Source organism: Cricetulus griseus, chromosome 4 (genome assembly GCF_003668045.3).
Source record: "Cricetulus griseus strain 17A/GY chromosome 4, alternate assembly CriGri-PICRH-1.0, whole genome shotgun sequence".
In the NCBI taxonomy this organism is placed as follows: domain Eukaryota; kingdom Metazoa; phylum Chordata; class Mammalia; order Rodentia; family Cricetidae; genus Cricetulus; species Cricetulus griseus.
Genome location: NC_048597.1, coordinates 115372085 through 115385898, shown reverse-complemented (window position 1 = coordinate 115385898; position 13814 = coordinate 115372085). Strand labels below are relative to the sequence as shown.

At 44.1% G+C, this 13814-nt stretch overlaps 1 protein-coding gene across 1 annotated transcript in view; it reads left to right on the top strand.

Annotated features, from left to right (window-relative positions):
- The window catches only part of Cux1 (cut like homeobox 1), a 299475-nt gene that overhangs the window by 151634 nt on the left and 134027 nt on the right, over positions 1-13814 (top strand). Inside the window, 1 exon segment of the mRNA XM_027416212.2 lies at positions 3107-3154. Coding sequence (XP_027272013.1) covers positions 3107-3154 — 48 coding nt within the window.

Here is a 13814-nt window from a genome sequence, read left to right as displayed (position 1 = left end):
GGCTTGACTGACTGACTAACCCAGTACACACCCAGGGATCCTCTGTGCCCAGTCTTTTACCAGGGTGCTAGGGATCAAACTCAGATCCTTATGGTTGCACAGCAAGCAGCTAACTGACTGAACCATCTCCCCATACACAAGAGCATCACTTTCTGTGGTTAAGACCTATTCTGCTTTTTGTTCAGTGAGTAATACAAGATGGAACAAAATTGATTACACTGAAAAACCCATAATCAATTAAGTGTTCAGCTTTATTGTTGGGACTTTTAAACAGGTGTCAGTTACCAATTTATCACTCATTCTAGCATAGTCTTGATCAACCTGAACCCCACCTTTCTTCAGTTGGCAGTCATCACGAAGGGTTACAACAATGGTGACCCAAGACCAGAAACAGCAGAGACTGTGGTTTCAGTGGCTGTCTAGAATACAAAGGGCACCATGCTCCAAAAAGAGGATAAATCATTTCCTGTCCATGTTAACTGATGGTGACAGAATCCCATGGGCCAGAACTGAGCAGCTTTGAGTCTCTCTCCTTAGTTTAGTAACAAACCAGATAATATTTGCAGGCAGCAGATTGAGATAAGGCATTTCTCAAACTGCCAAGAAATAAAATTAGAACAGCTGACTTTTAGCTGGTAGCTTGAAGTCCATCTGTGTCAGTTTGTATGTGACATGTGACGATGTAGTCATTTCTTCTTCCCATCAGCCATTGGGAGGGGTTAGGAGTGCACATGCACCTGTGTGCACACAGATGTACATCTGGCTTTAATATCAAAGAGGTTGCCCTCTTCTAGCCTCTGCAGGCAAAATACACGTAAAAATAAATATTTTTAACAGACACACACACAAGGAAAGAGAGAGAGACAGAGACAGAGAGAGAGAGACAAGAGAGAGAGAGAGAGAGAGAGAGAGAGAGAGAGAGAGAGAGTGTTCAAATCCTAACTAGTCCAGCTCTGTGACCTTAGATAGGTTTCCTTCCCTCTCTAAGCTGTGGACATTCTTCTATTCACTGTGCCAGGCCATGGTGTAAATTGGATCACTGGGCAAAGGTTAAGGACTGCTGGTGCCCAGTACAGATTGGACATTCCGCTAGCACTCTCAGGCCGTTCCTCCCTGTCCTTTCCCCCGGTACTTTAACTAAACATTGTACACATTTGCTGTGGCAGCTTCCAAACTTTCTCCAGCTGCTCTCTGTTCCCTGGAGCTTCCCAGCTGCTACCTCTATTCCTTCCTTGGCCCTGAGCTCTGCAGCTTTCTGTAGAAGCAACACTCTTCTTTTGGGAACACCTCTGTTCAGCTTTGCATCTCCTGCCTCTCAGAGTTCTTTGCAGCCTCTTTAGCTCACCCACTGACTCTCCCTCACAGGAGAGTACTAATTTGTAAATGCATCTCTTGGCCTGAGTTGCCCATGATAAAGGTGGTCAACCACCCATGGCAAAGGGCTTGCCAACAGACCCTGTGTCTCCTCCCAACTGAGCCATGTAGCCAATATCCAGGATACTAAGACTTAATAGTAAAGTGATTGTAAAATATCAGAGAGAGAAGAGAATGCTCATTCTTGCATAGCTCAGCCTGACCTTGAACTTCTGAGATTCCCACCTTACCAAGTGCTGGAGTTACAAGTTATGTTCTACTACGTCCAATCTTCATTTATAATTTTGTTAAAAGTAGAGCTCAGGGCTAGAGAGATGACTCAGTGGTTAAAGGTACTTGCTGCTTCTGCTGAAGTTTCTGTAGACAGGTGGCTTACAACTACCTGTAACTCTAGTTCCAAGAGACCCAGCATACTCTTCTGATCTCTGTGGGCACCTGCATGCAGGTGCAAAGGTAAAGTATATGCAAAGATAAACACAAAATGATAAATGAATAAAATTAACATTTTTATAATTAGGGCTGTAGCACTTGGGAGACAGAGGTTCAAGGTTATCCTGGGCTATATAGTGAGTTTCTGGCCAGCCTAGGTTACGTGTCTTAACACCCAAGAAACACAAATCTTTCTCCCATTATCCTTTGTTTTTAATCTTCCTTTGCCCTTCACTGTTAGATTTTTGTCCTTTCTTTCTGGAATGGGTGGTGGGCTGAACAGAATAGTATTTTATTCCCTATTGCTACCATCTGCTTATAACAACAGGCGTACATCATCCACCACCACTGGAGAATGGGAACTCAGAACAGGATTTATGAGGTGGACATGGAGGTACCAGCAAAAGCTGCATTCCTTCCAGAGGCTTTGGGGAGGTCTCGTTCCAGCCTGCACCAGCTCTGCCAGGCTATGCTTGTCATCTGGCCAGGACCCCACATCTTCCTGTCCTCCCAATCTGGCTTCTGTGTCTGAGTTCCCTCCTGACTACCTCTAGGAAGGACTCCTGTGTTTCTCTTGGACACTCTAATGACATTAGTCCCACCGACGGTGGTCCAGGATTCTCTTACTGACTCATGATTGTTAACATAATCACAGCTGCAATGTCGCTTTACTGTATCAACTCCTGTATTCACAGGTCTCAAGCTATCTTTGGGAGCCATTGGTCTCCACAGGTAGCAGTGTGTGTGTGTTTAAAAAAAAAAAAAAAAGCCGGTGAATGCATCTCATTGTTTTTTTGTCATTGAACTTAGTGTAGAAATACAGGGAATCATCCAGTGGAGGAGCTAAAACTATTTATTGATTTCTTCAAAGAAGTAAAGTTGACACATTATGAATGTAGCCCTTAGGAAACTATGGGTAAGGGAGGTGGCTTAGTGGATAAAGTGTCTTGCCATGTAAACATGAGGACCCAGGTTTGATCCTCAGCACCCTCATAAAAGCCAAGTATGTAGGGCCATGTGCTTGAATCCTGTGTTGGAAGACCTGGTCAGACAGCCTAGCTGAATCAGCTCCTGGCCTCCATGAGGACACATGCGCTCATTCACATGAACATGTACATTTCCCACACATACAACATGTACACGTTAGACATTACACTGCTGTGTTCCATTTTGTCTTAGGACAGGATCTTGCTTTGTGATTTTCTGTGGTGGTCATTTTCACAGAGCCTTCATAGGAATCCTAACCATGTTCTTCTTTTTTTCTTTCTTCCAATGGCTATTTCCTGATCTCCTCTGCACTCAGGATTTGCGCAAGCAGGTAGCACCACTGCTCAAGAGCTTCCAAGGGGAGGTAAGTAACCCTTTATGTTCACTTTATACTCAAGCCACCTTTTGTTTCTGTGTTAGTTACTTTTTTTGGGGGGTGGAGGGTTCGAGACAGGGTTTCCCTGTGGCTTTGGAGGCTGTCCTGGAACTCACTCTGTAGGTCAGACTGGCCTCAAACTCACAGAGATCTGCCTGCCTCTGCCTCTGCCTCTCTGCCTCTCTGCCTCTCTGCCTCCTCTGCCTCCTCTGCCTCTCTGCCTCTCTGCCTCTCTCTCTGCCTCTCTGCCTCTCTGCCTCTCGAGTGCTGGGATCAAAGCTGTGTACCACCACCACCTGGCTTAAAGATTTATTTTTATGTCTGTTGGCGTTTTGCCTGCATGTGTGTCTGTGTGAAGGTGTCAGGTCCCCTGGAACCGCAGTTACAGACAGCTATGAGCTGCCATGTGGGTGCTGGGAATTGAACCTGGGTCCTCTTAAACAGCAGCCAGTGCTCTTAATGCTGAGCCATGTCTCCAGCCTGTGCTACTTTTATTGCTGGAACAAAATACCTGAGAAAAGCAACTTAAGGAAGGAGTGTTGACTGTGGCGCACAGTCAGTCCATCGGGGTGGGAAGGGATGATGACAGTAGCGTAGGGCAGCTTGGTTACATCCTTATTCAGGGAGCAGACAAATGAACGCTGGTGCTCAGCTCACTTTCTTCTTTTTATTTGGGCCAGGTGAAAAGCTGTGGATGTGGGACTTAATGTCACGGATGGCTTGAAACCCCAGGGCATAGTTTCCTACTTCCTGAAACACCCTTCCACCCTCCACTTTCCCTGATGTCTCAAGGGACACCTCACTCCCTCCAACAGACAGACTGTTCAGATGAAAGTGGATCAGAAACACCTTTAGAAGAAGCCAATAATAACTGTTGTCTTTGATTGAAAAGTTTGAAATTTTATAATCATAACGATTACATGTAATTATTATGGCAAAGTCATCAAATTTAACTCATGTTGAAATTAGATTGATTGATTGCTGTACTTAATTTTCTGTTTCACAAGCCCAGACAATTAATTGGGAGCAGGAGTTAACCTCATCGTTCAATCTAACTTGAAGCATGTCTACTCCAATAATTCCTCACAGCCAGGCCTGGTGGAGCATTCTTGTAATCCACCCAGGAGGATTTTGTTCTAGATCTTAGCTCTATAGTGCGTTCTGGTTCAGCCTATGCAATATGGCAAGACCTTGTCTAAATACAAACATTTTCACACCAGAGACATACAGAGGTCAGATCCCCTGGGACTGGAGCGATACATGGTTATGAGACACCATGTGGGTACTGAGAATGGAACTCAAGTCCTCTACAAGATGCTCTTAACTAACCTGAGTAATCTCTACGGCCCTTTTTAATCTTCTGAAGTTATGATATATTTCTCCACTTTCATTCTTTACATTGTCTTTTTTTTTTTTTTTTTCCTGTAGTAAAATGGTTTATCAACTGTGTGCTTTTTTGGTGGGGGGATGGAAGGAGAGTTGACAGAGGGTTTCTCTGTGGCTTTGGAACCTGTTCTGGAACTCTGTAGACCAGGCTGGCCTCAAACTTACAGAGATCCTCCTGCCTCTGCCTCCCGAGTGCTGGGATTAAAGGTGTGAGCCACCAACACTCGGCTTCAAAGTCATTCTTATTTAGTTATAAACAGATAATTAAGAAGCCCCAAGAAAGGTAACTAGACTTGGCATATCCCTAAAATACTGTTTTACTTAACAGTAGGAGATCACATTAATGTTACTTTATAACATGGCCAGTTGAATGGAGAATCACCATTTCACTAACTATAAGAAAATATTCTGATAGAAATATACTCATGAGGGTTAGTTAAGAGCAGCTCTTGAAAAGGACCTAGGTTTAATACCTAGCATCCACATGAAAGCTTGTAACCACCTGTCCTCTAGTTCCAGGGGATCCAGAATTCTTTTCTCCCTTCACAGGCACCAAGGATACATGTAGTATACAGACATAGTCTCAAGCACACATATTCATGAATAAAATAAATACCTACAATTTTTTAAATGATTAAACAAAAACTGTAACAAGCTATAAATAGAACCCTTTTTAACCTTGCCAAAAAAAAAAAAAAATGCCTATGGATTCCAACAACATTCATCAAACCTACTTATGTTAAAAACAACTTCTTTACAACCAAGAACTAGGAACATGGCTCAGTGGTAGAGTACTTGTCTAGAATCCCCCAGTGAGGAGCAGAGTGGGGCAGGGTGATGGCTCAGTGGAAGAGCTCTTTCATGGGAGGCAGAATATCCTGGATTTGATCCCCAGCACCAATAAAACAAATAGTAAATAATTAAAGTTAAACCTAACCCTGAAGACAAATTCAAAAATTTGAAAATAATAAACCAAAGGATGACAACCTAAATTGTTGCATAGTTGGAGTCCGTAGCCAAAAGAGTGCCTGCAGAGACAGCATGTGAATTCATTTAGTAAGGGTTTGGTGTGGCTCTGTCTGTCTTTTTGTATATTTGTTTTATATATTTGCAATATTTGTTTCAGAACAAAATGATCATATTTCTGATTACATAGCAAAAACTGCATGGCTTTTGTCTGCTTGGTTTGTTTGTGACAGGGTCTCATGTAGCCCAGGTTGGTCTTACTCACCATGTAACCAAGAGCTTGAATTCCTGGTCCCCCTTTCCTCCACTTTCCAAGTGTTAGATGGAACTCTCATATGCTAGGCAAGTGTTCTCCTTACTGAGCTACATCCAGGCTCCATCATCTGTTTTAGTTTGCCAGGGAAAGTCAGGTGCTCAAGTAAAGCTATAGACTTAGACATGCTGTCCAGGAAGGCAAGGTGGTGATTACATTCAGAGTGTCCCCCACTGAAATCCCATGTGGGGTCAGGTAGGGAAGCAGAAGTAATACCTTTTCCTGCCTGCTGCAACAAAAGACAGATGAGTAAGAGAAGGGTACACACTTAGTGAAAGCGTCCCTTCAAAAGCAAAGACCAGAGCTGACACAGGAGGGTGCAGAGTTGAAGGCCAGCCTGTGGAGCAGGGTGAATGGAGGGCCAGCCTCCACCACATAGTAAGTTGTTCCAAAAAAGCTGCATATGTTTATTGTATGCAGTGTTTTACACATATATTTGTGTATTATATGTTATATAGTACATATTATTATAAATATGTTTTTTTTTTTATATTGGATCATATGTGCCTCATACTAACTGGCTACATACCATGCAATCCTAGCACTTGGGAGGTAGAAACAGGAGAATCCAAAGTTCAAGGCCATTCTTGGGTACATAGCAAATTTAGATTAGGCAAATGGGACCCTGTCATAACAACTAATTTTTTAAGCATCAGAGACATTAGATGGCCTGTAGAGAGAGAGCTCCAGGGACCTTGAGGACAGGACAGACTCTAGGCACATGACACAGGAACACCTTCTCTTATGTGGCCCTCTGCCCTGGCCCTGCACCAGGGACCTCTTTCTTATCCAGTCCAGCCACCCTCAAGCCCTGGGCCCTTCTACAGTAGGAATGGTGTATTTTAACGATCTTAGAGCAAAACCCCAAGGCCGGACCAGCACAGGGTCCTCCTGGAGGTTGGCTGGGTGATGGCTCAATTAGAGGCACGCGGGACTGTGCTGAGGCAAGTAGGCCAGCTCTGTAATTGAAAGCACATTTTCCCCTCCGAAGCTGCAGCTGGTTTAGCTCTGCTCATGCAGAAAAGGATATAACCTTGCATAACATAGGAAATGAACGGTTGAGAGAGAAGCCAAATTCAATTTTAGTCAGATATGTTGAGGCCGAGTCCATGATCTATGGGAGCCGGGGCCTGAGCAGCTCACATGTGGAAAGGCGCGCACTCAGCACTCAATTAATCATGGCCGCCCGCCTGGCGCTGCCGCCCCTGTGTACAGGGGGCCACTGCGCCCGCGCTCCTCCTCAGCTCTGGAGAGCAGCCAAGCACTCCAGAAGTTAACCTCTTAAAGACCCGGAGCTGCTTTCTGTTGAATAAATGTAATTTTGTGGTCAGAAATAAATGCTTGTGATGTAGCAGGGAGCTTTGAAAACAACAGCGAGCCAAAGCTATTACAAATTGCTCCGTGTTGGGGAAGTCAACAGCACACATCAAAATTCCGCGTGTAAGGCAAATTGATTTCGGCCCAGAGCTCTGCAGCTATTCAATAAAAGTCCTATTAAACCATTGTGTGTAATGAACAATCCAGAGCAAATCTAATATTTTCAGAGGGTAATTATTTTTAACGTCCTTTCGGTAGCCATCACTAGATTTCTTGGATGTTTACAGTGGGTATCCAAGTGGGGTGTGTTCTACCCAGCTGTCTTTTGGCCTCTGAGCTGGGAAACCCCTGTGCATCCGGCTCCCAGCTGCCTAGCAGGCACCTGGCAGGCTCCTTGTGCCTTGCTTCTCCAGGAGGGTGTTCAGGGGCTCTGGTGTCTCACATAGAAGATGCTTAAGAAGTTTTGTTGAATCAGCCTGCACTGTTAGAAATAGACAAAAGAGAGCTTAGAAAGCATGAGTGAGGGTGCTTTAATATTGGTAGTGTTCACGTAGAGCCTCTGACAACAGAGGCCGGTGCCCTAAGACAAGAAAGTCAGATCCTATGTGATCCAGAGACCCATGTTAGCACCCTGGGGAACCGGGGCAGACCTGGCACGTTGGGACATGTCTGTTTTACTTTGGTTTCTTGATCATGTGGGAATTGGACTCTTTATTACTTGGTGATTCTGACAGCTGAGCAAGGCTTACCCCATCCCCACCACTGTTTGGTTCATGGTAGATTTGTAACTCTGCCTCACCAAGTCACAACTCTCAGACTTCTGTCTAGACTTCAAGTTCTCAAAGACAAGGTCTGCTTATCCTTTCTTTGATTCAGTGATATCGTGTGCCAAGCATACCTGAACTAGACTTTGATATGCAGTGGCAGAAAGATTCATGCAGATACTGTTTTCACAGAGTTTAATGGTGGTGTGATCTGTGTCCCATGTTACACGGTGCTTGGTGCATAGTAGACCCTCAATAAATAAAGGATGCAAGGAAGAGGGATGGATGGATGGATGGATGGTTGTGATTGGGTGGAGACAGATGGGTGGATTAGTCAGATGGATTGGTGAATGAGGTGGAGCAATGTTCTTTGGAGTGGATAGATGGTGTATGGATGGGTGGATGAGTAGGATACTGAATGGTTGGTAAAGGTAGATGAGGGGCACCGGTGGGTGAATATGGAAGAGAGTAGATGGGCTGATAGATGGATATTGGTGACTAGGGTTGTGGATAACTGGACGGGCAGGTGGCTTTGGAAGAGTTTATGGAAGAAGTGGTTGGATGTCTAAGATGAATGGGATGAATGAATAGCTGTTGGTAAAGGCAGATGAAGGTCATGGGTGGATGCTGGATGGATAGGGATGGGTGGATGATTTGATAGATTAGTGTGAATGCATGGCTGGATGATTAAGTGGTTAGATGAATTAGATGGGTGTATAGAGAAGGTATATGAAATGGAATGGATAGATGGATAACTGAATGGATTGGGATTGGCAAGGATTCATGGATCAAACAGAAAAATGGTGTTCTAGTTTATTTTTTATTATTGTGATAGCCAACCATGACTAAAAGGAACCTGTAGAAGAAAGGGTTTTATTTTATAGCTTGTTGTCTATCATAAAGGGAAGCCAGTACAGGAACTCAAAGGAAGGAACCTGTAGGCAGAAACCATGAATGAGTGCTGCTTAGTCTTGCTCTTTGTATCCTCTTCAGCCTGAATTATTGAACCCAGGGCCACCTGTCCAGTGGTGGCAACACCCATAGTGGGTTGTGCCCCTACACATCAATCATCAATCAATAACATGCCCCAGTCTTGTCTACAGCCAGTCTTAGAGAGGTATTTCCTCAATTGAGGTTCCTCTTCATAGATGACTCTAGTGTATGTCAAGTTGACAGACAGATGGATTGGGAAGATGGGCATCTACCTGGATGGAAGTAACACCTCTACTATACAAATTAAAGACATCCCCTGTCAATAAAAAGGCTTTATCCTCTGTCAGCTTCTATACTTAATTCAGCTCATGGATATCAGGATAAGAGTACTAGGCCTGAAGTGAGACAGTTTAAGGCCCAGTGCCCCTGACTTTGACCTTGGCCAAATCAGCTGACCTCAAAATGCCTCTGCCACCTCATATGATGGACATGAGGGCTTAATGGAATAGATTTGGATGACAATTAGAAATTTAATTAGTTAAAATTAATACTAGTCACATAGATTTGCTTAAACATGGTCAAATTTCAATGAGTAGCATGCCTGATTCTCTGCAGATCTTCCTTTGGTAAAACTACATCTGCATGTCCATTAGGTTTCCCCAGTGCCCCATCAACTCAATGCAGCAATTCCATGAATGAGACTGACACCAAGGATTGAATGGCCAAAGGTCAGGTTCCCAGAGTGAACTTGAGCACAGATCACTTGGAAACATTATAAGTGGGTGGGGGTGTGGCTCAGTGGTAGAGCACCTGCCTAGAATACCCCAGTGAGGGGCTGGGGTGTGGCTCAGTGGTAGAGAACCTGCCTAGTATGTGTGAAGTCATGAGTTCAATCTCTAACACTTCCAAAACTAAAGCAGGTTTTCTGCCATCTCTTTGTCAGACTAAATAGCTCATCATGATGTAAGTATTTCTTGCTGGCTCTGCTCATCCTTCATTAATGTATATGATCTTCCTTATGACAATGCCACAGTTTTGGTTAACGTGGTTTGTGGTAATTTGTCAACTGTAAAGTGTAAGTCTTCCAACTTTTTCCACTTTCAAGATTTTTTGCTTGTTTGAGGCCCTTATATTTCCACACAGATTTCAGGATCATTCTATCATTTTCATCAGTGAAGCCAAATGGGATTTTGGAGTATAGTGTGTTGAATCTGTAAATCAGCTTTGTGGATATTACCATTGTCATAGTATTAAGTCCTCAATTCAGCAAAGATCCCCATTTAATTTAGTTTCTTTCTGCAATGTTTTATGGTTTTCAGAGAAAATTTTATACTTTTTAAAGAAATTCTTTTACAATTTCATATATGTTTAAAATGTATTTTTTCTTCTTTCTTTCTTTCTTTCTTTCTTTCTTTTTTTTTTTTTTTTTGAGACTTCCTCTCACCATATAACTCTGTCTGGCCTAGAACTCAATGTACAACTCACAGAGATCAGCTTGCCTTTGCCTCCTAGTGCTGGGATTAAAGGCGTGTGACCCTATGCCCAGCTTTGCAATGTATCTTGATCATATCTGTCCCAAGTCTGTACTTCCCACTCTTCCTCGGACCCTCCATGCTTACCTTTCCCTCTGAAATATCATCCTTTTTGGTTGTTAATATCCACTGAATCCAGTGAGTACCATCTGAGTGTGTGTGGGGCCATCCAGTGTAACCTACCAATTAGCCCTGCCCCAATTGATTTCCCCCTCTCCCAGAAGCCAACTGCCAATAGCTCTTCAGCTAGGGGTGGAGAGTTATGAACTCCTCCCCATATATGTTGGAGTGTTTGTTGACTGGCTTGGTCTTGTGTGGCAACCATAACTGGCACACCTCCTCTTGCTCTTACATTTTTTTCTGACTCCACTTCCCAGAGGTGGAGCCTTGGAGGGGTTCATAAGATTATCTTCTTTGGGGCTAAGCACTCAGCTGTCAGTATTCTCAGCATGCTAACCAGTTGTGAACCTCTGCAGTGATTGACTACTGCCTATTGCAGAAAGAAGCGTTTCTGACCAGTCTAAAACTACACCAATATAAATATAAATGTTTAAAAGGCAATTTGACAAAACAGCAGTGGTAGGTAACCCATTAAGGTCTGTGACCTTTCAAGCCATGAGCATTTGAAAGCTTTACAGTGCCAGGCATGAATTCCTTCCTATGGAGCAGGCCTCAAATCCAACCAGAGAGCTGCCATGTGATACTCACACCAATAGGCACTTACTGTGTAGCACATCTGTATTGTAACTTGCAGGAAATCTGACTGGGTTAGTCCATTGATGACTTTTCTCCTCCAGCATCCTGCAGAACATCTTTCCAGCAGGGAGGAAGCTCTATGTCTTGCAAGTAAAACTGGTGTGTCTTCATCTATAGGGTCATACTATCTAGCTATGGTAGACAACTAAGAACAATGGAATATAGCCTGTATAGTTTGGTGTGTATGGGGAGGTGTCCCCCCCCACCTGAAACTTATTGGGAGATCTCCCATGTCTGGCATTAGCATTGTCTCTCCAGCCCCAGGACTTGTTGGTGTCTTTGTTTTGTTTTGGTTTTTGAGACAGGGTTTCTCTGTGTAGCCCTAGCTGTCCTGGAACTCATTCTGTAAATCAGGCTGGCCTTGAACTCACAGAGATCCACCTGCCTCTGCCTTCCTGAGTACTGGGATTAAAGGTGTGTGTCACTACTGCCCAATTGGAATTGTTTTTCTTAATGTCACTTTCAGATGCTTACTGTTAGTGTTATTAAAAGAGAGGTGACTTCAGTCTGTGCATGGGGCTGCACAGTGAGGTCTTACCTCAAAATTGCAGAAAAGGAAGGATTTTTGTATATTGTTCTTACACTGTAAAACCTTGCTTAGCATTGTGTTTGTCTGTCTGTTTGACATAGGGTATCATATGTCTTAGGCAGGCCTCTAACTTACTATGTAGCCAAAGGTGGCCATACACTTGTGATGCTCTTGCCTCCACCTTCCCACTGCTAAGATTACAGGCATGTACTACCATTACCAGTTTATCAGGTGCTGGGGACAGAACCCAGGGATTCATGCATGCTGGACCAGCACTCTACCAACTGTTTTACTACCTCAGGCAGATACTTCTTCTCTGAGAATACTTTTCTATATCCATTCCATGGTTTTTGTAAAGTAAAACTCCTCTGCTAGGTGGGGATTGTGACCCCTCACTGTTCTCATGGTGGGAATGAAGGAATGAATGAACTAGTGAGTGAGGCAGACAGTTGGCCCCTCCCACCTCTGCACAATCTGATCACAGCAGACTCCTGCTGGTGGTGTTGTGGGCAGTTCTCTGTAGCTCGCCTTGCAGTTCTGGTTGAGCTTTCCGGGGACGCAGGCAGCAATCCTCCAGCCTCACAGCTCTTAGGCTGCATGCTGAAAATGGAATGTCAGTGGTGACATAGGGCCCTGCAGACAGCACAGAGGACGTTAATTACCAGTTTGATTGTCTGCACTGTTCTTCCTCGGGCATCTGCTCACACCTCTGCTCTGGCCTGTCACTCTTACCCATTGCAATCTTGATGGCAATATCTCTTTTCAGATTTTTGCTAAAATGCACTCCCCTCATCCAAAAACAGAGAGACAACTTGGGCTAGCAAGATAGCTTAGACAGTAGTGGCACTCGCCAGCAAGCCTAATGTCCTGAATTTTATCCCCAGAGCCCACATGATGGAGGGAGAGAACTGACTCCTACACAATATTCTCTGGCCTCTATCTTAAAAACACGAAGTTCTTTTGTTTTTTTAGAGAAAGAGAGACCTTTTCTCTTATAGCCCAGACTGACTTTTAATTCAGCATGTAGACAAGAATGCTCTTGTTCCTTCTGCCTTTACCTCCCAGGTGCTGGGGCAGCAGGGGTTGTGCCACCATGCCCAGGACTATGGAAAAAGTTGTTTCTGCTATGGATTGTTATAGGTCTTTCATATACAAATTGATTTGCTGTCTATATATAATTCTGGGAACTTCAGCTATACTGTCAACTTTGGAATAAAATAATCATAGCTTCCTAAGGTAAGCTAGCATCATACAGGAATAAACAGCCAGGTTACTCTGGAAACATATTACTTTCCTTTTTGAACTAGCATAACACAGTCCTCAATACAGTCTTCAATACAGACTCTTGACTGTCAAGTACAGTAAAACAAACTAGGCCTCTAGCTTAGCTGGTAGAGTGCTTGCCTAGCATGCACAAAGCCCTGGAATCCATCACTGGCACTGCATAAACTGGGTGTGGAGTCGCACACCATGATCTTATCACTTCTGTAATGGAGGCAGCAGGATCAAAGATCCAGTATCAGACAGGCAGTGGTGGCACATACCTTTAATCCCAGTGCTCGGGAGGGAGGCAGGCAGATCTCAGTGAGTTCGAGGTCAGCCGGGTCTACAAATTGAGTTCCAGGACAGCCAGGGCTGCACAAGGAAATCCTGTATTGAAAAAACAAAACAAAACAAAATCCAGTATCATATTTGGCTACATGTCCAATTCAAGACCATTCTGGGCTACGTTTAACCTGACCCAACATAAGAAGACAAAAGGAAGAAATGTATAGTGGAAGTTTCTGGTCATGTTGCTGGAGGTGGGTTGTCTCACTCGTAAAACAATGCCCAGATGTGCGTGGTGGGAAAGTGTGTTTTCAGTGGCTGTGGACAGCCTTTACCTCCATGTACCTCCATTACACCATGTTCCAAAAAACAGGGGCTTATGCCACAAACAGCCCTTTTCATATTAACCCGCTTCAGAATGATGTGAAGACAAAGCCCCAGATGTCAGCTCTCTCCTGTGGGTGAAAAAGATGCTCACTGAGTGTGAGTTTCCACTCTGAGAAAGAGTATGGGAGCTGCAGCAAGCGTTGTCCTTTTGGGGATCTCCTGGAGGTGGGGAGTCTGGTCTGTAGCCCTGGTTCTCTGGACTGTCTGATCTCCTGTG